The sequence below is a fragment of the Thermobia domestica genome, chromosome 2 (assembly GCF_964235325.1).
Source record: "Thermobia domestica chromosome 2, izTheDome1.hap1.1, whole genome shotgun sequence".
NCBI lineage: Eukaryota > Metazoa > Arthropoda > Insecta > Zygentoma > Lepismatidae > Thermobia > Thermobia domestica.
Window position 1 is genome coordinate 351,030,246 of NC_137455.1, and position 24,869 is coordinate 351,055,114.

The following is a 24,869-nucleotide window of genomic DNA, read 5'->3' on the forward strand; positions in this document are numbered from 1 at the left end:
TGTAGTCTTTCCACCATGCCTCGGACCTTCCAGAACCATTAAGCTCTCGAGTCAATTTATAATTTAAAGATGATTTCTCCACAAGTTTAAGAACAAAAATCTGTGGACATTTTCTACAATTTTGGCAAAAATCCAAAATATCTAAATTCAATATTGGTTAACATTTCTCAAAGGCAGTATCAAAACCAATGTCAACGTTTTTCACAGAAAGATCATCATCTTAATTTTCCACATCAATTCGTATACATAAACTCGAAGAACTAAAAACTTTCGGTTTTACAAACTTATTTTGCAGTTTGAGTCATTTGGAACTGTCTAAATACCATACATTTATAATTGTTACATTTAAAAACATTCGAAATTAGATACTGGAAAGGTTTAAAAAAATGTATGGTGTATGGGCTAGAAATGAAAGAGAATTATTAAATAAAAAAATATACATTTATTTATTTTTAAATAACTAACAGCTTATGAAAACAAACTTTTTAAATTACACAATAACATTGCCAGAATTCACAATAAATAGTGCTGCCTATATCTTCATTTCATGGATAAAAATTGCATCCATTGTATAAATATACATATCAGACTGCATAATAAACATCACAATTCAACTATTATTTGTGATGTTGGGTTTCAATTGTGCGTGCTTTATTTCTTATACAAGATAAATAACAAGACTCCTTCAATCTGTAGGGAAAGTAGTCTCAAAATAGCAAACAAATTATGTCTTATTTAAAGTACTGACCCGTTCAATAGGAAATTGAAAAAAAAAAAAAAAAAAAAATCAACACATTACTTTGTGTATCTATGTAGTACTACTTTGACTCGTTCTCTTTTTACGTTTATGAAATTCGAGATACTGGGATTAATATATTGTAATACAATGTATTACTTCAATAGTCATATTTCCATTAAATTTCCCGAGTTTGAAAAAAAAAAAAAAAAAAAAAAAACTCTTAATTGAAACAAAATGCAAGATTGTAAAAATAAATTTATTTTTTAAATCTTGCTATCTTCGCTAAAACAATAATTCACATGTAAAATGAACATGACCCAGCTTTTTCTTTTATTTTTTTATTTTTATTTTTTTAAGCTTTTAAAATGTACTTAATTGCTGAGCTGACAAAAACTCTAAAAATTAATATTTGTGACCTTTCTTCTATTCAGATATAATGTTTTACGCATGTATAAACAGAAACCAAAAACATTTTCATTTAACAGTATGTAGCTGTATTCTCTATTTAAAATGAGAGCAGAAAAGAAAAAAAAATTATCAAAGAAAAATCATGCATTTGATCAGCTACATTAGTAACAATAATAATAAAAGGTTCTTTTACATGACGTCACAAATTATCTATTAGCTATAAAATATTGTTAATACTTGCGAAAGTTAAAAGCCAAGGCAAAGTCACGCACAAACGATGATAGTAAATGAACAAACACTGATCTAAAATTGGTTTCCGGTGTTAAAAAAAAAAGTTCAAATCATCATGGAACAAACTCAAACGGATCTATACTTGTATCCGAATCTCCTTCCAAATGAGAATAAACGTGATTCTCAAATAATTCAAAGTTTGTACTTCGAAGGAACACTTTAGCACACAGAGGGCATATTCTGTCCTCGTCTGGTAGCACTACTGGTTCCGGCTGCCTTGCTTTCATCGAGGAGTCGTCCAGTCTCACCGAAGATGTTCCATTGGTCAATTCAAGATACTCGGTGTCGTGCGAGTGAGACGGTGGCTCAGCTACACCTTTCAGCTGTTCCAGGACGTTAATGTTGTCTATGGTATTGCTATAAGAATTGTCGGCTGATCCCCATTGCTTTAGAGTTTCTAACTCCTTCAGTTCTCCATCAGATATACGTTTTTCTAGTTGTTTACATTTTAAACACTCGGTTCCTACGAAAGAAGAAAATGTTCATTAGTGTAATCTGCAGTCATTACCTATGTGACAAGTTCGTGCGTTTTGTGGAGTCGCTGCTGTATGTTTATACGCTGTTATTAATTGAAAATTGTCGGGAGGGGAGGTACGAGTGCTTTTCTGTATTGCTTTACAGGGTGGCCAGAACATACGAGCAATAAGTGTCAGCACACACAGTCATTTTCTTAGTTTGTTGCGTTATAATATTGTTAGAATGATTGTTGTGATTTGATAAAAAAAAAATAAAAAAAAAAAAAATGAAATGAAATATTTAAGTTTTACGTCCCACAGTTATGCCTGCTAGACCAAAAAAGACGGTGATGATGAGAAATGAAAGAAATGGTGGAATGAAGGAGGTGGGAAGAAACGGAAGAACCCCGAGAAAACCAACGCACACGGTGTTTGTCCACCACAAAGATTACCTGGCGCGAGCTGAGATCAAACCAAGGACCCCGTGCATCAGAGGTGAGCGTTGTACCACTGAGCCACCGCAGCCCTGTTGTGATGTGAAGTGGAAAATGGAAATGAAAAAATCACCACACAAAGTAATCAGGGTTGGCTGGTTTAAACCAGCTGTTTTTTCCAACAAAAAAAAAAAAAAAAAAAAAATAGTTTAAACCAAAAAACGAAAAATGTTCGTAAAAATGTAAGTGTTTGTAAAATCTTGATAAACACACATTTGTGGGTTATCACGTTTCACTCCCGTATATTATTCGTATTATATTCAGACCTAAATTCCCCATTCATTACTCAAAGAGATTATACTACAAAAGCAGCTTTTTTTTTTTTTTTTTGTAAGTTTTTGAATGTTTGTTTTGCGATTTTTTAGTTTGTTATTATTGTTATGTAATTGCAATCAAAGAAAAATTCTAAATATTGTTTCGTTTCAATTATGTTTACTATTGATAAAATACATCGAAACGCCGTACTTTTGTATGTGTGTTCATACAAACCCCATGAGAGGCATTTAGTAAAATGAGAAGTATCTTTGGTATCTATTTATGTATAAATGAGTCTGAGCCAAAGTAGACTCAAATAATTCGTATCTTTATTCACTTTGCTTACTGATACGCAAATTAAGTCGTTATGTTTCTTTAACTTGGATTAATAACAGTCCTTAACTAACTTGGACTAAATTAGTTCTTCTGTACTCTGCAGTATTTTGAAATTGCCCATATGTAATTCTGTATAATGGTTTCACTTGTGCGACTGTTTATCTTTTTGTCCTTTTGAAGCGACTCTTGACAATTATATTAACAAGTATGTAAAGATCAGTACAACGTATTTTTTATCAGAAGTCCTTCCTGAGTGAGTCGGCAGAGGTCTCGCATTTGTGCTCAATTAGTCCTGGTTTCGAGTTCAAATATAGGACAATTTCTCTCCGATGTAAGACGAGAATCGGTTTGGATTCCGCTTTAAGCTTATGTGACCCCTTCCAGCATAACCCGGTTGTTACATTATAACACCAGAGCAAAACAAACTGATTTCTGTCCATACATAGAGCAAATTATTTAAACCAAAAAAACGCGGTTTAAACAAAAAAAAAAAAAAACTTTTTTTTTAATAAAAACCATGGTTTTTGCCAACCCTGAAAGTAATGCATTCTGATATTAGGACTATGGAGGACTGCATATAAAATATTAAAACTTTGCAGAGAATAAAAGGAAAAAAGACTTATATTGCATTTAATAAGACAAGAGAACAGCTCCCTGTGCGGTAGACAGAGGTGTGAGAACTCTTTAAAAAAAATGGTTTATTTTATTCAACCATATTATTCAAAGTATATACGCAAATCTACACTGTAGACCAGTGGCGTAGGGAAGGCGCTGACGCGCTTAAGCCTACCCCGTCTTAATATAGTAGTATCAAAAATTGGTTCTGCTAATATGTAGTACGAATCTATTTATTTTCCTTGATATTATCACAAGTATTGTAGTCATGTTAAAAATAAAACTTACTTTAATCCTATACTAGCAGCGTTCACCCCGCTTCGCTGCGGTCACCCCGGAACGCAATAAACTTTGTTACTTAGATAATTTTTACTTTTTCGCTTTCAAGTGATATGATAAAAACCATAGAAGATTGCAGTAAATGTTAACATTATATCGCCTGTCATTTATGTTAACCCGCCCCGCTTCGCTGCGGTCACCCCCGAACGCAATAAACTTTGTTACTTAGATAATTTTTACTTTTTCGCTTTCAAGTGATATGATAAAAACCATTATAACGCCTGTCATGTATGTTAACCCGCCGAGTGACACGGTCATGCGGGTTGCATATAAATACGTTTATTTTTATACCTATGATGAACTAACAAAGGATTTGTACGTAATGGACACCTGAATGGTCAATTATCTCAAGACACTGGTAATTGAAAATTAAAGTGATATGATAAAAACCATCTAGGGTCCAAATCCTAATAACCCCCCAAAAATAAAAGAAATTGGTTCAGCCGTATTAGCGTGATGAGCGGACAAAGGATTTGTACGTTCTCTTTTATATATATAGATAAGATTTTAACAAATTGGTTATGACTGATTTCTTTTTTGGGGGGGAGGGGAGCCTGTTTCTTATCAGCATAAGCACTAAATCCACCGTCAGCGAGTGTAAGATAAAAAAAAAAAAAAAAAAAAAAAACGAAACATAATGAAGGGTCGCGGCAGTTTAGTGGCAGAGCGCTCCTCTCTGATGCGTGGAGTCTCTCCCTGGTTTGATCCCAGCTTGCGCTAAGTGAATTTTGTGGCGCACAACTACTATTGCATGAGTTTTCTCGTGTTCTCCCGTTTCCTCTTTCTTCACTCCATCTTTTGTTCATTATCATTACCTTCCTTTGCCAAGGTATAATTGTGGTCGGAAAACTTTATAGATTTTTTTTTTTTTTTTTTTGTATCATAAGAAAATTGGGGAACTACGTGAATTTGGAAGTAGCGAACTCAGATTAGAAAGTTACAAATAATGACACCTGAGACATAATGACTATGCATCACCACGCTGAATGTGCTAAATTTGGCTAGCCGTAACTTTTCATGGATTATAGCGGGAGTGAGCTAAGTATTTTTTTATCTGTTAAATAATTTAATCAGTGTTTCAAACCCGTATAAAACCCGTAGGACTATAAACAAAACTAAAAAGAAGAGACTTGTTTATTATTTGTTTCCCCTGTAATTCGACTCACCTGTACTGAAATAAAATACTTAATGTGGTATCGCAAGAGTACATGAAAGTCTGTCCGGTCATGCAGGAAATGTTTCAACCGGTGGTTAGTGGAACTATACGGTTCACACGTACAGTGTGTCCATAAAGTTGTGCACCCCAAAGTTTGAATGCGTATATCTTTTGAACAAAGAGCGATCAAGACCTGAGACTTGAAACAAATGTGAGTGTGTGTTCTATGTACACTCATGTCCAAAATTAGTGTTGCATGTCTATAAATATGTTGTTGTGGGAATATAATTTGATAACGAATTCGCCCACTATTTCTTACAATGTTAGAACGTGTATAATTGGCAAAGACATGTATGTGGCAAATTTCATGTCAAAAGAGCAGTAATTAAGAATAATAAAACAAAAATAAAACTTTCTTGTCCATTTAGCAACATTTTGTTTTACTCACTCTAATTTTCGAATTTATAATTCTATTCCTGTGAAATTTGCCACAAATATACTGTACATTTCCCAATTATACACATAGTATCAGTATTAAAAGTATCCTGCAAAAGCATTATCTATCTTACAAGAAGACAAAATCAATATTCAGTTGCAGAAAACTGATTTCCTCCGGGTGAATCCCTGTGTATATGTGCAGTATGCATCAACGTTTATCTATTGGTGCGAAAATGTGACAAGATTGATGCAGTGTTGCCATGTAAAAAAAATAAAAGTCCGTAAAATTGATTTTTTTATTTATTTATTTTTACAGAAATGCGGCCACTGCCAACACTGTTGTGGTAAAATTACTGCAACAGGTGTATTTTAGGTTAATTAATGATAAGCAATGAGAATTTGCATATAACTGATAACCTGAGTTTTTATGCACAAATTTGCGAATTCGGGTTGCGCAACTTTACGGACATACTGTGTATATATATGTATATGTAAACCGGCTGTGTGTGTGTTTGTTTGGGCTTCTCTGATATGGCAGTTTATTAGCTCCATGATGTTTTTCTGTCTCCGCCACTGCTGTATATTTTTGTGTATCAGTTTATATTATTATTATTATTATTATTATTATTATTATTATTATTATTATTATTATTATTATATAGTATTTGATAATTTTCAAGTTCTGTTTTCACATGCGAAAATTAAGTTTGCAGCCGTCTATATATACTTTAGTATTTTATCCTATAGTTTTACATATTCAACGCACAACATCTTAAATTATGTACACGACTGAATCCATTAAATTTGATTTAATTCAGGATATCCTGATTTTCATGAAAGACTGCATATGAAAGAAATTTCAAGTAAAACTAATACGTCTGTCAACCCTGCAATGCGGCTGATGTCACTTGTAAATAAGCAAAATTTGTTCGCAACTTTGCCGCGTACACAGATAAATCAAACAAGATAAACCAAATGTCATAACACTGGCAGAAAGAAGTCAAAGATATATCTTTTACGACTTCTTAATGTATATTACTCACACGAGAATATCTGATTCTGTAAAAACCATTACCGTCGATTCAATTTTAATATCTAAAGACTCCATTCTAATCTGGTAGTGCGCTGATGGTAAAATACAATAGACATGAACTCTTAAATTTTACTCCAATATCCTTTACAATATCTACAGTTGCAACCAATATCACATTGGCACGACAAAGCGCAACATCGATACCAGGATCAGGTATCTCATACTTAATTCTATAAATAGTGAGGTAGCCAAGTACTTATAAAATGAAGTCTTGCATAACTCAAAAATTATAATGATGAGAAACCTGTCTGAGTCGTTTTTTATTATGATGCAAAATGTAGGACATCTCTGGATTTCAAAAATTATCGGCGCAAGTTCTCTAAGGTGGTCACTGCGTTAGGTGTGTCATCACGAGAAAGTGTCCAAGATGTTGACTACCTACAGAACAAACTGCAAAATATCAGCGAGAACTGATACTGGACGAGAGAGAAATCTCAGTGGGAGAGAGCGTTGAGTTCCTTGAGGATTGTCACAAAGAAGCGAATGCGGCAATAGTGACTTCGAATCTCCAGCAGCACATTTAACAACCCCTGCGACAATCACAGTCAGACAGGAGTTGCATAACCTGAACATCTGCTGTTACTACTATAGAAATTCGAGTCCGACAGAAAGACTTCCCGTATTTGGAATGGGCGTTGGGTGAGTTGTGGGGATATGGCGGTGGAGAGGTTATCGATCGATAACGGTATACGTGCCACTTTCAGTAGTCGCAATGGCGTGGCGCGGTGAGCCTCGTGCGTTCGTTGTGGAGGAGTATATTTGTAATGGTGATTACTACTCAGCGTGCATTTTGCATTCGGTTCGGACTTGGCCGACAGAGAAACTATTCCGGACAGAGAAACTATTCAAGTTTGGGTATCAAACTTGAGAGCAACAGGTTCTGCATTGAGAAAAAAAATCGCCTGGCCGACTTGTTTAAGCGCTGAACGCTTTGAAGACTGCTGGATAGACCTCTCACATGCGCCACATTTTCCGGCGTTGTTACGGTTGGTCGAAGATCAGCCACGCATTTTTTTCTCAAGGCAGAACCTGTTGATCTAAAGACTGATACCCAAACTAAACTTAAAAAAAAAAAAAAAATCTATCCGGAACAGAATCACGGAGGCCAAGTCTGAACCGAATTCGAAATGCCCACTGAGCAGTAATCACAGACTCACCATTACGAATATACTTCTCCACAACAAACGCGCGATACTCACCGCGCTACGCCATTGCTACTACTGAAAATGACACAATCGATCGATACCACCCTCCGCCAACGTATCCCCACCACAACTCCCACAATGCTCTCTCCAAATACGGTCTTTTTTGCCGGACCCTGTAAAATGAATGCACGTATGTAAGATATATATTTTATGGCACATTATGTAATTTACTTTAATTATTCATTAACTAGATGCAAACTGTAGTCACAATTAACCATCACATACTAAGTATTACAATATGGTGTTTATTCAAAGTATAAAAAGCCACCGACAGCCACCCTCGTTTCCTTTACGGACACTGTACTTTCTTACAAGATTTCTCATTAACCCACCGAAAGCATACTACCATATCAATATCCGCGGCTGAGTTGCAATTTTCACTCCAACAACACTTGAGCGCAAGGAAAATAGTATCGAGTGGGTCGCTGGTGATTAGAAACCCGTAACATGCTCCGATGAGTCTTCTTGTATCTTACTGCCAACAACAGGCCGAAAGAGGTGGCCAAAGAAGCTTATATTCAGAACTGTATCAACTCTATCGTGTATGATGCCTTGGGCAGCAATTTTGTGGTATTCCGAGAGTCGTGTGATTATGCTCACAGAAAAATTACTGCTAATAATTATATGGAGATTTTTAGGGACCAGTACATCCTATGATCCAATGACGCTATTTTCGAAAATGGTGATGCACATTGCTGGGTCTCCCAAGACGTGGTTTTGTGAACACCGGGAAATAAAAATTAAAAGTACAATTTGAAAGTTCTGCGAAACGTGTAGTTCCTCACTGTCGCGCCAAATGTCCAAACCCCAACTATATTAACACCTGTGATCAGTTCTGGAGTGTAGACCCCAGAGAAGATGTTCTTCTCCATCCTCGCTGAGGGAACCGAGTGCTGTACTGCATAAGGAATGGAAAAAAATCTTCTCGAAACCATTCATAACATATCCCTCCATTTCATGATGTACGAAGGCTGTTTTGCAGGTTAACGATGGTCCTACGTCATGTTAACCAGGTAAATTACATTTTTTTTTTAAGGGTTTCTCAATAATGGAAATGGAAAATAAGCTGTAAACAGTCTGGGTAAAATGTGCTATAGATAATGCCCAAGTTGGATTAAAAGAATAAAAATACAGAGTAAATGTATTTGCTGATTTCGAAATAGTGATTTTTTCCTCAGAATGTTTCCAATATATGTATCTTTTTAATAAACTCTGGTAAAGACAGTAAAGATGATCACGCGAAACTTACATTTATGAATGCAGGATTTATGCTGGTAGTTGAAGCGGTCAGAATGTCATATATGAGATATGGATAACCATCATTAAAGTCCCAGTTACCCGTAAATATGTTAACGGATTGAGTCCATTAAGAACTCGGCCGACATAACTGTTCTACCTGTCTCAAAATTCACTTTCATTCAAGAGTTATCGTGTGGAGTCACGGACGGACGTACTAAGATTATACTCTTACGAAGTCCACTAACGTAATCCTAATTACGTTTCACATCTTGTAAGTCCCACTAGCGTGATCCTAATAACATTATAATCTTATAAGGTCCACTAGCAAGATCCTATTAAATATATGATGGGAGCTACCGAGCTGAAGTCAATATAAGCTTATAGAAGAACACATACATAAGTTACAGGAACGCAGAAAAGAGGAAAGTAACAGTTTTGAGATTAGTGGCGTACAAATTAATGCCGCAACTTTCAACAAATAATATTATATATTAACTACGGATCCCACATCATACTGCACACTAAGTATTGAAAACCAGTATCAGTTACTGTCCACATTGCGTTAATTACTAGTGCCGCCACCCTTGTCATGTCCCCATAATCGAAGACAGCTTCTACCATTCGAATACAGTTTCCTCTAAAATACTTCACCGTACAATTATCTGAAATATAGAGGCCGTTCCGCATACATGTGACCAAATTGTACATACCAAATAGTGACGAAAATTCATGGCGCCAGTGCTTGACGCCTGATTCCGAATGACTGTCCGGTAACGTAGTTTTCATTGCTGAAGGTTCCGTGGAGAACTACGTGGGGGATCTTATTCCATTCCTTTTTCAGAGCTTTTATGAGTCCACTCAACAGTTGTCATACACACCTCTTGCCAAAATCCTTTTTCACGCAGTTCAAATCCCCAAAAATTCATTGGACTTGCGTCTGGAAACTTAACAGATATCTCACTGAAAAATATGGCCTATATTCCAGTAGCCTCCTTCATATCCTGGTAGAATGCGAGGGACGATCCGGAGATGTTTGTCATATTGGCTACAGATCATGTTGATCTCGTTTCTGTACATTTCTGGTACATTGACCTCAGGATCTCTTCCCGGTAGTACTGCAAATTGATCTCATACAGCTGCTCGTACAGCCTCTGAGCATTACATCTGCAGTCCCGTCAATAGGGTTCTGTAAGGTGATGAATATCTTTCAAAAATTGAGACGTTAGCGCAAAGTGCGGTTGACAGTTCCCAAAGATACATTTAGACAATTCATCATCTATCTTTGGGTAGAGAATTCCTTTGCATGGCCAGTGACAACCTTCTTGACTTAAGTTATATTATGTCAAAATCTTTGCCTCTCATATTGCTTTCTGACCATTCAAACACTAAACTTTGCGTCGTAAAGGGCTACAGCATATAAACCTCCCAAAACCGGTCAAAACCGGCTCAATTTTGGCCGGATTTTCGATCTAACGAGAAAACATTAATACTCCCAACTCACATAACTACAATGACAGACGCGCCTGACCAAGGACACGTGTTCATTCTGCGCGCGGGGTGTAGGATGGTGGATAAAAAGAGAAATCGCGTTGGTCAAACATAACACGGAACAGCCTTCTGTATATATCTGCAAAATACGAAAAGCCTGTCGATTTGAAGTTTAGATTCTAAATTTAACCATACGAACGTACTCGAAGTTGTTTAACTGTCGACAAAACTCACCATTCTTTTTAATTAGAGACAGGTTAGCAATGGCACTTTTCATCACAGACTGTTGCTCCAATAATGTCTGCTTTATTTCTTGTAGTTTCTCACAATGTTGTTTCACTTCTTCAACAGAGGATGTTGTTTCGTCGTCTAAATAGCCAAATCCTATGGTGTTGTAACTGAAGGAGGACGTATTCTGAATTTCCACCATCTGAAATGGAATAAATAATATTTTATACCTATATAAACAACACATACTCTTTACAAAATTATTCTTTCAGTTTTACGTCCCACGAATATCCCCTACAGACTAAAGAAGTCGATGATCAATGGAAGCGAACGATTGATATAAGTCTGAAAAAGACTTTCAGCCATCCTAGGACGTCGAGGGGTGGTAAGTTATTTAACTGTCTTCCTTTGCGCAAGATGGATAATGCGCTTTATTAGAGAAATTTACTTTTATCTTTTGGATTGGCCCGTCTGAGTTGCTGCCTGACCTGAATAACGCCAAGGAAGAAGGTAGGCCCTCGACCCTAGAAAAATGAACTCAATGGCAATTGATGACTTATCATGTTGTCTTGGTTCCTTGTTAACTATTTTTTAAATAAATAAGTTTTACAAAATAAGTACAAATGTTATTCAAAAAGTGATCTGATAAATATTTTAAGGTATTATTTGTGTATATGTTCTATTATTAAGAAATGTATTTGATATGTGGAATGTACTATGTTGTATATCAATTCGAAAATATCTAACATTAATTTTTAATACGTATTTTCTCTTTTACGTTAGCTATAGATTGCAGCTTTATTCATCGTTCATTTAAGAATTTTTCTGAGATCTGCAGAGAGGCTAAGGAAGTAATTTGTTCAATTGTTCAGTGTTCCTTATTCGCTTTCTCCCTTTTTTAGTTTGCTGAAATTCTTTATACTTTTTAAGTGCTGCAGTGCGGATGATTTTAAACGATTTTTTTAAACTTTGTCCGCGAATATAAAAGAGACCCCGTCTGTTATAAAGGAGACCGATATAAAAAGTTGGTTTTCATTTTCGAGTGTAGGGAACAGGCTCGTTTTAAAAACGTAGACACAAAAGAAGTCGGGTTCTGGAATTTTTCCTGTAGATTTCTAAGAAATGTCATTGGATATTTAAGTCCGGACATGTCCCAGAACGTCGAAGATGAGTGAGCTCTGGTTTTCAAGATAGGGAAATATCCCTGGATCGGTGCTAGGAATTTAGGTGGATTTTAATACTATGGATACTACGTCTTATATTGGAGACACAACTAGGTCCTTCTTTAAGGATAAAATACTAGTTAAGAGAACTTCTATAAGAGTCAGCTAGGAACAGACCTAACTCAAGCTGTACCCAAGCTGTTTTGTATCTTTCTTAATTTGAAGAAGATTTTTAAGAATCCAATTGTAGTCGGGTTCAATTCCCTTTATAGGCCATCGCCATAAGTAGATGCGGGTCTAGTTTATATTGAGTATTGGCGACAATTCCCATCTAAGCGAGTTTAAAAGTGTTTTTTAATGCACTCATCATCTCTCTGCATTGAATGCAAGGTATTGTATAAATTAGACCAGGAAAGAGTGTTGTTTTCACCGATCCTAGAAACGACCGATCCCTGAAATTTAGATAGCATCCTAATTATGGCATTCTCTGGGTGCAGAGTTTCCACCCAGGAATAGGCCAGACTGATTCCGAGGTCAAAGAAACAGTCGTTAAAAGAAAGGAATACAGAATCAAGAGTATATGGAGTACCGGCTTCCGTATTTTCACAGGATCCTAAGAAAGTAGAGAAACGAACTAAGAGGAAGTATAGGGAAATTAAGCGGGAACTGACTCCTTGCCCTCTACACAGGAAACTGATGAAGATGAGCAAAGCAGTATTTTTAGGGGAAACACTGTAATCTTGCGTAATTCATCGAATAATTTTCATATAACAACTTTTTAAAAAAAAAAAAATCAAATACAGTTACAATTCCACGTTTCTTTGAGTTTTCTTCAATATGTGAGGATCCTGAGCACTGATTACACATCCTTCCAACATACAATTCAGATTTCAAAATCTCCGTACATTAAAATTCATGAGGTTGATTTCACGGAAGGGAAGGGGGGGGGGGGCTTTCTCTTAATCTAGTATCTAAGAAACATGTTTTTCAAGCAAAGGCATGAAACTTCTACTTACAGATTTCGTTACGTTATTCTCACATTTCCAAGTCGCCCTGGATTTCCTCCAATTAACCAGGAGCTTACCTGTGCATATTGTTGTTCCAACTCGGATTTCTCTAACATAATATTGTTGATCAGCTTTAGAGATATTTCTTCTAAAGTTTCGTCTTCGATCCCAGCCCCTGTATGAACAAATAAAAAATAAATAGATTAAACTACGAATATAACTAAAAAATAAACTTGTATAATAATATCAATAATTTCGGTTTTATATATATAAAGGGTTAATTTGGATAAGAGCTTACGTATTATTTTCTTCAATATGCTTTCTTTCTTGCATAAATAACCATGGCTGGACACGAACTCTTGTCCATACAAAACTTATCAAAGTATATGACACAACAAGGATAAACCTTCTCTCTCTCTCTCTCTCTCTCTCTCTCTCTCTCTATATATATATATATATATATATATATATATATATATATATAATGCCAAAGATGAGACGAAAATTAAAAGAAGAAACGTCTCCTGTAAAATACTTGCTGATCTATGCTATAGGTTACATATGAATGAATCAGAATTACCTTAACTATTTCGAGATACAGAGGTAAGCTAATTATACATCTGTAAAATTTCAAATTTGTTACATAAGCCCTTATCTAAATCAACCCTTCAAATATTATATATATATATATATATATATATACAGGGTATTAATGAATTATACCGACAAATTGTAAGAGGTGATTCCTCACATAAAAATAAGAGAAAATGTTCATATCGATCTATGGTGAAAAGCGCATAGTTTTAGAGCTAGAGCTGTTCAAAACTGCGAAAAAGCAAAACTTCAATAGGCCCTATTTCGAATACGGCTATAGCCCCTATAGCCCCCCCCCCCCTGGATCCTCCCTTATATATATATATATATATATATATATATATATATATATATATATATATATATATATATACATATATATATATATATATATAACTATTTTATTTTATTTTAATCTAAGAAAGTCTAATGTGTGTCTCCAACGCACTTCTATCTGTCTACAGGTAACGCCGCTATTAGTTATTGTGTGCATACTTTTTTCATCCACGAATTTTCCTGTCTTATCGTAATTTTCGAAAACTGGTTTTCAGATTTCATTCTTATAGGCATATATTTATTTCAAAAAAAGTATCGTCATTAACGAGAGGACCGAAGGGTGCTTGTGATCTCTCGCATTACCTTTCTTTGTTTTCATAACAATATTCTAGAAGATTATCCTTTATTGCAATGATTACATTCACCGTTACGAAAGTCAACATTAGTTTCGTTCGTAAAAAATCTGTAATCAAATTTACATGCTTTCATCTCCACATACTAACAAGAAACAACGTTAAGAACAGTGTATCCCACGGTTTCCTATGTCATCTGACTGGATTAGTATTGTCTTTACTTTGTAAGTGGAAGACCAATGTTCACAGTTAAACATTTATTTTAGTTCAAAGTCAGAAAATGTATATTCAAATCTTCAATACAAAGAATGAGTCTCATAGAACTCCAACTAGGACTAGCATTTTGGTCCAATTAAAAGTGAAATATTTTTGAGCTCTCTTAAGTTAAATAATTATAAATCGAAAATCACATGATTTTTTCCTTTAAAAAGTTCAAGTTAGATACATTCTTGTTAAGATTAACAACCACTGTCTTCTTTATGTATCCTGAGTATCCTAATTGGATGATTACTTTCCTGGTATGATTTCGCAAATCTGCCCGGTATGATTACTTTGCCTGGTTCGTACAAGGCATTGTTGCCGACAAGTGCCCGATACGAACTGAATAAAACAGACTTCACCAAGATTTTTACATGTTATCCAACTTTGTCCCGTTGAAACAAAATTCTACTCTTAACGGTCACTTTTTAACTATTGGTAATCACCTACGCACACACTAACTTAGGTATAACACTTGTACAGTCTCAAAAAAAAAAAAAAAAAAAAATCTAGCCACCCACCTCATTACAGAAACCCTTGTAATTTTATCCATACGCGGATCTAAATCAAACAAGCGTGAATCATGTTTAGGTATTATAGACCTTTTATTTTAACCCAAAATACAGTTGAGAGTCTACACTGACGTGGAAAACCAGTTTTTTTTTTCAACAAGACTATACATAAATATAACAGATGCAACTATTTACCATGTTATTTACAATTTGAAATATTTTACTTTAAATTTACTTCACTTCACTTCAGGTGCCAAATGTCACCCATAGACAAACGCTTCAACTTGTAGCCTCTGAAGAGAAGCAGGGGAAGAGGCACAGTGGCTGAATGAATGCTCGAGTGTTCATTTCTGCTGCTAGGGAGAACCTGGTTCGACATCATGTCAAGTGCTATATCTCAATTCTTGTCGAGCTGCCCTCATCCAAAATTAACATTGGTTGTTTGGTCCTAAACAGCGTGACAAACATCTTGGCATTTGAAGGCGGCGCTCCAAGTTCCCTTTAAATGCTGCTAGCAAATGAGAGGCCAACGGTATTGCCACGTTTATTTTGTACACATCCACGTCCATCCTCTGCCACCTGATCGCGCTATAGTTCATCTGCTTAGCCATAGTCACACCCCTTACACTCGGCAACGTCGCGTCAGAGCTTGAGTTCTATTCGTTTAGCTGCAATGCCAAGATGTTTGTCACAGGCTTTAATTTAATACGAGTGGAACACATTTCTTTAAAGCGAAACTTCTACCATTAGATTCCATTGGCAATTGAGTGTCCTGGCCGTCTGTTCCACAAGAACTCTCGTAAAACTTACCCAATTTTAACGATACTTGGTATGCGGGAATGACTAAAGTGCATTTTTGAAGTGAAAAGTGATTACTCTGATATCAAACTAGTTCAACTGTAGTGTCCATCTAGAAGCGACTACGGGAGGAACGGTGGCTCAGTGGTAGAGCTCTTACCTCTGGTGCGTGGAGTCTCTGATTCGATCTCCGGCCAAGCAAGATTGTGGTAGACAACATCGTGTCCGTTGATTTTCATGTGATACCCCCGTTTCTCATACCACCAATTCTTCCATCATTATTCACTTGCCTTAAGCAGTCTCCCTTAGCTTCACGGGCATAATCATGGGACGTTACACTGAAAGATTTGGAAGAGACTAATCTGATGCATCCCTTTAAATACCTGGAGCATGTTGAAAACACGTAGCAACGAATAAATTTTGCAGGGAAGCATCTTCTACAGAGTGTCTACTAAGATTCCAAAATGAAATTTCGTGACCTTTTCGTTACCAAACCATAAAATTTTGTAACATTCTCAAGAGCAAATTTGGGTGCGAATTAGACCGAATTTTCATGCATGCGATAGAAGCGTGGTTTGCTTACAATTTGGTAGCATCAAAAGCCGACCAGAGACATTCTTGGTGGTGAATTTTGACGTTTTAGACAACAAAATTTTCCAGTCTGTACTTATATTTGTACAGATTTTTAAAAAATCGTGACTCAAAAGATAAATTTCGTGACTTTTTCCTGACTTTCATGACCGATAGACACCCTGTTCTACAAGGTTGATAATGACGGAGGTTATCCGTTGAAACAGTACGATTATTTATAAAATATCAACGCTTACGAAATAAGCCTTCGATTATTATATACATATATGACTTACCTTTTACTGAAGAGTTCATTACACTTTTCAACACAGAATCCGAGTCTTTTTCAATCACTTTCCTTGGAGAACTGTTGTTGCTACCTATGTGAATCACTGAGTCATTTCTTTCAATAGCACCAAGTTGTGATTGAGAAAAGCTCCCAGATGAACTACCCATTGGATGTCGACTTAGCGTGTCAGATATTTTTGTTAAGTGACTTCCAAGGGATTGATTAACCTGTGTTAGTCGTGAAAGACGGTGCCATAATTGTCTATTCTCGGATGCCACCATTTTGATTTGCTCTGACAGTTGCGTCTTTTGACGAGTTAATTCCTCTACTTGTTCTCTCAGTTTTTCCACCTCACTTTGTTCGTTGGAACCACTTCCACCACTTAGGTTCTCACTAACACTTAGGCACTTGTCACCGAAAGATTTCTGTCGTCGTAGTCTATGATTCTCTTCTTCTACCAACTGCAGTTGATACTGGAGTCTTTGACATCTTTCTTTCATCGTTTGCAACGCCACCTGCAGGGCAAAATGAGCGCCAATCGCTTCCTCAATATCTCGAGGTTGATTCAGAACACCAACTTTCTTTTCGTCATCCATTTCTCCTAAACCACAACGAACTCTGAAAATAACATATATTCTTTTTAAAGTTAATAAACAAAACTAAAATATATATATATATAAAAAAATATATCACCTTGCATTCAGTAAATTAGAAATTAATGCAAACTGTTCCAGTATTCGCTGATATCTTTCTCAAGAGTTTTGAATGTTATATACGCGGGCCCTGCCTTCTAGTAGACTTTTGAGAAGGAACAAAAATAAATGAAATCTTCAACATTTCAAAACTGTGCTGGATTTGGCTTGTAGAAAAATCTATTATCAAATTGGTGTGTATTTTCACTGTTTGGAGGTTTATGTTCTTTCTGTACGTAAAAAGAAAGAAAAAATTATCCAGGGTGACTGTACCATTAAATGACTACTGTAAATATCTAGTGTCCATAATAAGGGTTATGAAGTAAACCAATACGAAATGAGCTTCCATATATCTATAGTGCAGGGATGCAAATAAGCAACAAAATTTTACTCACCCAAGAATAAAGCTACTAGCCCACGTTCTACAATAGAAATCATTTACTTACCTTCGATATGATATTAAATACTCGCCCGCATCGATGAACCACTCGCTCCGGGCGACTGGTTATTTGCATCCCTGCTATAGTGTCTTATTTCGTTCCTAGACTATAAGGTTTGTCGATGACACGTGACAAACAACTCACGATGGTAACTTAGATTGCTCCCGTGTAACTGCAACGAAAGACGCACTGCAAGAGACAGACACACTTACACTGGTAATATGGCAAGAATACCTTACACGGTTGCTATTTTGTAAAAAAGCCACTACTGCAAGGAAACGTTGCATGTACAGAATGGTTGCATTAACACGGCTGAAGAATAATGTAGCAAAAATACGTAGGGTCTTTGTTCTGCATGCCGCTCAAATAACGCAGAAGGTCGTGGTTATTTACTAATTACAAATATGTTCACGTCACTAGTAAATGAGACTGTGGAACTGTGTCACTCACTGGTGTTAAGACTTCTTTGAGGTTTGAGAAATTCCAAGCTGCTGAATGGGACATCTAGCGCTGAAATCCGGAACCTATTTCAAGTCGCGATTTTTTTTTTCGCTGTTGTCAAGTTCACCATTAAAAAACAGGGACCTTTCTTTCCGTTTCACTTTCTCATGTAACTGCTTTACTGCTGTACTGTGTATATCCATATGGAACATGTTTAAGAACCTATTTCTTCAGAAACGATAGTGACAATTTTTCAGTCTGATTTTTTAAAGGATATTACCTTCAATAACTTTTTTTTTTTTTTTTTTTTTTTTTTTTTTGCCACTTCCAGTGGCGGATTCAGGTGAGGATACTTCTGTTCCTAATCCACTGAATCGGTCGCTATAAACCTCAAATTGCGAGTGTATGATTTATTCCTTGTACGAACAACCGCACAAAGGAGGATAATATGACAAATTCTTCAAGTAAAGTTATATTTTATCCTTGTCATAGATAAGGTTATAGAAATGAGATGCTGGGCCGGAAACATAAAATGTGTAATTTCTTTCACTCTGGTTAACAATAGAAAAGAAACGAAGAAAAAACGGTATTAAAATTTTCAGCACTCTTTCCTGAGGGAACACATTACCGAATCCGAGACTTCTGGGTTAATTGATTGAGTTGTATTTACTTTCTTTGTCAACAACAAGGTTATACAAGACAAGACCTACAATTTAATATATAAAAGCTACCAATAGATCATATATGTATATTGGTGTTCTAAAAATGGCGCCCACAAACAACAGAGGGATACGGACAAAACCTCGCGGCCGAAACATCGCCGCCCAATACCTCGCGGGCCAAAATCTCGCCGGACCAAAACCTCGCGTGGCCAAAACCTCGCCGCCCAAAACCTCGCGGGACAACATCTCGCCGGACCAAAACCTCGCGGGACAAAATCTCGCCGGACCAAAACCTCTGTATATATATATCCCACTTCCCCTCCCTTTTATTGTGCCGACAAAGTGAAATTATAAAAGACATCCTAGGCTCGAACCTCATCTATGTTGAAAATTTGATTGAGATCGGTAGTATGGCTCAAGAGGTATAATGTAACAAACATAGTCATTTAATTTATATATATATATATATATATATATAGATAGATAGATAGATAGATTAGATTTCCAAAGCATGCATTAGAATTTTTCTTGTCATTATTTTAATGTAATTATGTGTTATTACTAAATATATACATATCGTAATATATAGAACATTCTACATTGAAGAAATCGTCATGAAGAAGTTTTATCGTGACGACATTTCTTCCCAGGCGACACTACGTCTCGCTTAATTTAGACCAGGCGAGATTCTGTGTCGCAAGATCATTACAACGAGGTTTTGGTCAGGCGAGTTTTTGGGTATGGCGATATTTTGGGGCGCGAGGTTTTGGCCCCGCGAGATTTTGGCCCTGCGACGTTTTGGGTGGCGAGGTTTTGGCCAGGCGAGATTTTGTCCCGCGAGGTTTTGGGCGGCGAGGTTTTGGCCAGGCGACGTTTTGGTCCGCGAGGTTTTGTACCCAAACCAACAACATAGCACTATTCCTCAGGTCAAAATACAGCGAAAATCCTGTATAATGACATACCCTGCAGGGCCTCCTTCAGCCACTATAGGGAATCAATATTTCAGTATGTGGAAACGTCGCAGATTAATTTCGAACAAATAGCATTGCTCTACGAATCCTTGAAGCAGTTACATCAATTGTTAAGCTTATAAGTAATGCTAGTGTTCGCCACTAGAATTCAATTTTGGTCTACTTTGCTATGCTACAAAGCACATATACCCCTCCTCTTTGGTACAGGTTACACTCCTAAATTTACTCTTCTCCCAAAATAGCTGCTTTGGCCGGTGGCATTGTCCTAAAATCCAACTCTCTTGAAGGTAAGATAATGTGATGGAAAACTGCCTATACTGTGAGAGTTAATCTTGCACATGGTTTGCACACTCCAAACTGCACCGCATTTAATTTGATGTCCTGGTTTGAAATTCATGTTAATACTGTACTAGGTTCCATCCTTCATAACCAGGACGTTGGATAAAGACGTAAAACACGGAATCTAAAAAAAATAAATAAATAAAATAAAACTCAGAGATTGTTTCCAAGCTAATTCAATGGTTCGTACTTCTATGTACTCCCTTCTCAAACTTTGAATAAAGTGTTCGTGTATTAATTACATGTACTTTTTAAAATATATTTTTAAGGTTTCTCATAAATTTCAATTACGTTGCTTCCGAAAGAAACCGTAAAATTTCAATAAGGTATTGTGGGTTATAACTCATTCATCTCTGTGCATAGCCCTGCTACAAACCTAAATATTCGATAAAACGCGGCAGTATTCACTACCCATTCGTACTGCTTCTACGGTATTCTTGGCATAGACGCGATAGTAGCCTCAGAAGAACTTTTAGAGCTTATGCTGTTTAGAGCTAGTGCCACACCCTACTAAAGGATAAAGGGATAAGAAAATTCCACACTTCAAGAAAAAAATACGTAAAGAACCCTCTTACACACATTCTGACAATACTTCAGTGCCTGATGAAAGACTAACTAGTTCATCTGTCGAAGGTCATCAAACACAAAAGATACTGAGACGATGAATGCTAAAACTGCCTGTAGTTCTGCTGGTCTTGAACGCAGCAGCACATTCCAGATTATTGAAAAAACTCATTTATAGGTGTCCGAAGTACGTCGTAACTAAAAGAAATGGAAAGAACATCATAATCTGGAAGCTCATGAAAACAAAAGGAGCAGAAAAAAATATGAAATGAAATCTTGTAGAGTTTTACGACTCACAGTTATGCACTGTAGTCTAAAAGAGACGACGATGAAGGTGAGAATAAATGGAACGGTGGAATAACGCATTGAATACACATTTCAATTTTGGAGTGTGCAAACCATGTGCAAGTGTTACAAGCAGGGTTGGCAAAAACTGTGGTTTCTATTGAAAAACCAAAACATCCGTGCTTTTTTTTTTTTTTTTTTTTTTTTTTTTTTGTTTGTTTGTTTGTTTGCTTAAACCCGGTTTTTGGGTTTAAATAATTTGCTCTATGTGTTTATATTACATATGGACAGAAGTAAGTTTTTCGCCATGGTAAAAGCGTAATCAAAACCGCTTCTCGGCTTACATCCGAAGAGAAATTTTTCTCCATTTGGACTCGAAATTGGGACTAATTGGCCACAAATGCGATGAGTCTGCCGACTCACTCACGGACTCCTGAGAAAAACACGTTGTACTGACTTTTACATACTTGTTAATATAATTGTCAGGAGCCATTTCAGAAGGACAAAAAGATAAACAGTTGCACAAATGAAATCATTATACAAAATTATACATAAACGGGAAATTCTCCCCTTGGCCATTGGGAAAATCCTGTTATTACTTTAAATACAAAGCAATAACGGAAAAATCCCGTTATTGCTTGGCATATAAAATTTTATGGTCAACGTATCATAATCAGTACGCTAAAACTGAAGAATTAAATTACAAATTTAGTATCTAGATATCATTCAATAAAGTTAAAACTGAAAGTCCAATCCAAGCTAATGCTGGAAGCTACATAGACAGTCGATAAATTTTGCCAATTTCAATCAAAACATTTAAGCAATCTTGGCTTCTTTATAAAACAACAGGCATTCAGGAATACAATTTGGCTTCGTTCCGTATGTTTAAGCTTAACATCCTTATGTACTGCCGAGGTAAGAAGACTTTCGTTTAACCCTTTTATGGTATATGGATTTATGGTATATTTTTATACCATGGCGTAGTATCGTCTTTGACCACTTAACTTAGGTTCTATAACAGGTATTTAAGCTATTTTTTATTGGTCAAGTCAAGAATGGACCAAAGAACACCCTAGATGCATTTTGGAACCGGATGTTCAAATTGGCGGCGCCAAGTACGGGCGGAGGGGCGTGAATTTTATTTTTCCTTAAGGCAAATTTCTTTTTTAAAAAATCACGCCTTTAGTTTTCAAGATATCAGATTGAAGTTTTGCATACGGATTGTGTGTACCTTTGGGTATTTCTCGAATTTTTTTGAGATCCCTACATGAAACTGGGGCTGGGCCCGACGGGCGCAGGTGATTTTTCAGAAAAATATCCGGTTTTTCCCGATTTTTCCCGTTCAGGTGTATGATACGGACATGTGAGCGGTACCGTTGGAAAGGGCTCGCTATGCTGAAGAAAAATGAATACTTTGTATGAAAAGATATATTAATAAGGAACATATTTCTGCAGGTGATAAAATTTTATACAAAGTAATATAGCTGTATTTCAGGTTTAAAACTGTAGAGTTAATAGTGTAAAATCATTACAAGTGCTTAACGGTGGATAAAATAAGTGAGTGCATATGAATGATGACTCTATTAGATGTTATTTTCCGCCGGCGGTGTATTTCAGCACAGTGTACAGAAGTTGTACTTTACAAGTGGAACATTACTAGTGTACAGCCATGACATGTGCTATTGAAACTCACATATTTGCCAAAATCCACTTCTTTTTCACTGTTCTCGCTTACGCGCATATCCATCATCGCGGCAAGGTAGAAGAAAGGGCACTTTCCCGTCTAGTTGTAATAAAGACAGAAAATAACGGCCTTGCGGGGTTCTAACCCGCCATAACTCCCTCACGCACGCTCGGCAACACAATGTGTTTTTTTAAATATTATACTTTGGTACAGAAAGGAACCAACCTACCTACTAACCTACATGGGGGAACCTGTGTTCTAGAACCTCCCCCCCCCCCCCGTTGCTGATGCGCCTACTGACTCCAAACGTATCCCCGGGCTGCCACGCGGGTCCACCAGCTTCGCTCTACGCTGATTCGATTAGACAGCATTCGTACTTTTTAGTGACAGATTGATTTGTGCTTTTGCACTGTAGTTCTAATGTGGTACATCCGGAAAACATATTTATACGCAAATCGAAAAAGAATTGTAATTTTTCAACGGCTTGTGTATAGCTCGCTCCCCTCAGTTCTTTGTCACCGGAACTGGAAGAGTCACTACTACTACTGCTGCTACTACTACTACTACTACTACTTATATCGAGAGCAGAACCCAACCAACCCTTGCGGGGCTTCTAACCCGTTCCTACTACTACTACTACTACTACTACTACTAGTATAGCTACTACTACTACTACTTATACTAAAACCTCTTTACCACAAGATTTACATCTTAAATCTTTATAACATGCGATTTCGATTCATTATGAACTAATATGAATCGTTAGAATCATTATGATTCGTTAAAAATCACTGGGGGGAGCGGGCTATACTCAATCCTTTTCAACAATTACCTCTGTGGAATCCTTGAATTTTATCTATGCCAAGTAAGATATTTTGTCATCCAGCACAAGGACAATCTTTTAGGAGACAATAAGAAGTAAGTCAGTGAAAGAATTACAATATTGCAAAAATTATTTCTAGTGGTGTGCCAAAACTACATCTGCACGCTTTATAATATATGTCTTTTCACACAAAGTATTGAACTTTAACTATAAATCCTCCAAAATGTGACGTGCCAAAAGTAAACAAGGACCGAATTTTGTGTAAACTTTCTAATGATTAAACACTTCTTATAAATAAACTACGTGTGTTTGTTTGTTTGTTTGCTTGTTTTCCATTATATTAATCTTAGTAATGGCCTGTTAAATTTGAACATGTAAATTCGATCATAAACAAAGAGAAAAAAAAAATCATAACACGACAAATACTTACTTTTTCAATATATTTGTTATATAGAAATAAAGTCATATATTCTATATCATATCGCAGAATAAACATAAACACAGAAAATTACAATTCGTACATATTGTAATAGTATTACATCACTTTCTCTTTAGAAAAATATTTTCCTCCTATAGCCTACCAAATCAGCTGTAAGGGACTACTTCCACCAGAATACTTACTGCAGAGCTGCCAACCAATTAGGTAGATATTATTGTGTGAAAGTATTTTGCGGAATATTTTGGTAAGCTCCAACATTCCGAGGTGACAGTAATTATATCTCTTCCTCTCTATTTATCAGTGTCTTGTCTTTTCATCACCATTATCGGTGTTATTTAAAAGGAGTATCACCTTATATTTATTTTATTATTTTTTTTATCAGTGAAAAGCTACTTATTCCCGAGCACTGTTAGTTCTTTTCTTGCTACAGTAGGATGAAGGATTTCTTGTACGTATTGATACAGTATCTGAAGTCTGAACGAAGTACACTCATGTCCAAAATGAATGTCGCATAACTATTTTTTTGTAAGAATATGAAAGGAATGTTAAACTCCAGTTAAAACACGCACATACTTTACTTTGGAGAAAGAAAACATTGTGTAAGATTAGCATTTAAAACAAAAAATGAATAGCTCTCTCTACATGTGCTACAAAAATATAACACCCTCCAAGTTTCTTAGAACTCCATCATATTATTATTGTTTCTATTTAGGTCTATATTTGACGTGTCTACTTCATTCATATTTTTATCAGTCTATAATGCATAAAAAAAAAAGTGATTTAAAAATTGAAATACAATTAAATGCAATAGTCTCATTGTGTCGTTCTCAGGCCCGAAACCAGCAACAGAGGTTTAGGTGGGGAGGGAAGTCATTAAAAATTATCTTTAAAATACCTAAATTGTGTTTTTCGCATTAATAAAGCATTTTG

General features: G+C 36.1%; 1 protein-coding gene across 2 annotated transcripts; it reads right to left on the minus strand.

Moving 5' to 3' along the window:
- Positions 1-934: 934 nt before the first annotated feature.
- spn-F (C2H2-type zinc binding domain-containing protein spindle-F) lies at positions 935-24,238 on the minus strand. 2 transcript variants are annotated; one of them, XM_081749259.1, is made up of 5 exons: positions 24,122-24,238; positions 16,607-17,217; positions 13,027-13,124; positions 10,786-10,981; positions 935-1,901 (listed from the first exon to the last, which is right to left on the minus strand). In XM_081749259.1, exons 2-5 carry the CDS (start codon positions 17,193-17,195, stop codon positions 1,492-1,494), a joined length of 1,293 nt encoding a protein of 430 aa, XP_081605385.1. In that variant the 5' UTR covers positions 17,196-17,217; positions 24,122-24,238; the 3' UTR covers positions 935-1,491. The 2 variants fall into 2 exon arrangements, with proteins under 2 accessions (XP_081605385.1, XP_081605384.1); XM_081749258.1 differs by lacking the exon at positions 24,122-24,238 and adding an exon at positions 23,931-24,109.
- Positions 24,239-24,869: the final 631 nt, after the last annotated feature.

What these genes read in the sequence shown, in the direction of transcription:
- spn-F (XM_081749259.1), bottom strand. Translation starts at nt 17,195, where the DNA reads ATGGATGACGAAAAGAAAGTTGGTGTTCTGAATCAACCTCGAGATATT. An exon ending in AATGAACTCTTCAGTAAAAG is followed by an intron (nt 13,125 to 16,606) that starts GTAAGTCATATA and finishes TTGTTCATACAG; the next exon opens with GGGCTGGGATCGAAGACGAA. An exon ending in GTCTCTAATTAAAAAGAATG is followed by an intron (nt 1,902 to 10,785) that starts GTGAGTTTTGTC and finishes CTTCTTTCGTAG; the next exon opens with GAACCGAGTGTTTAAAATGT.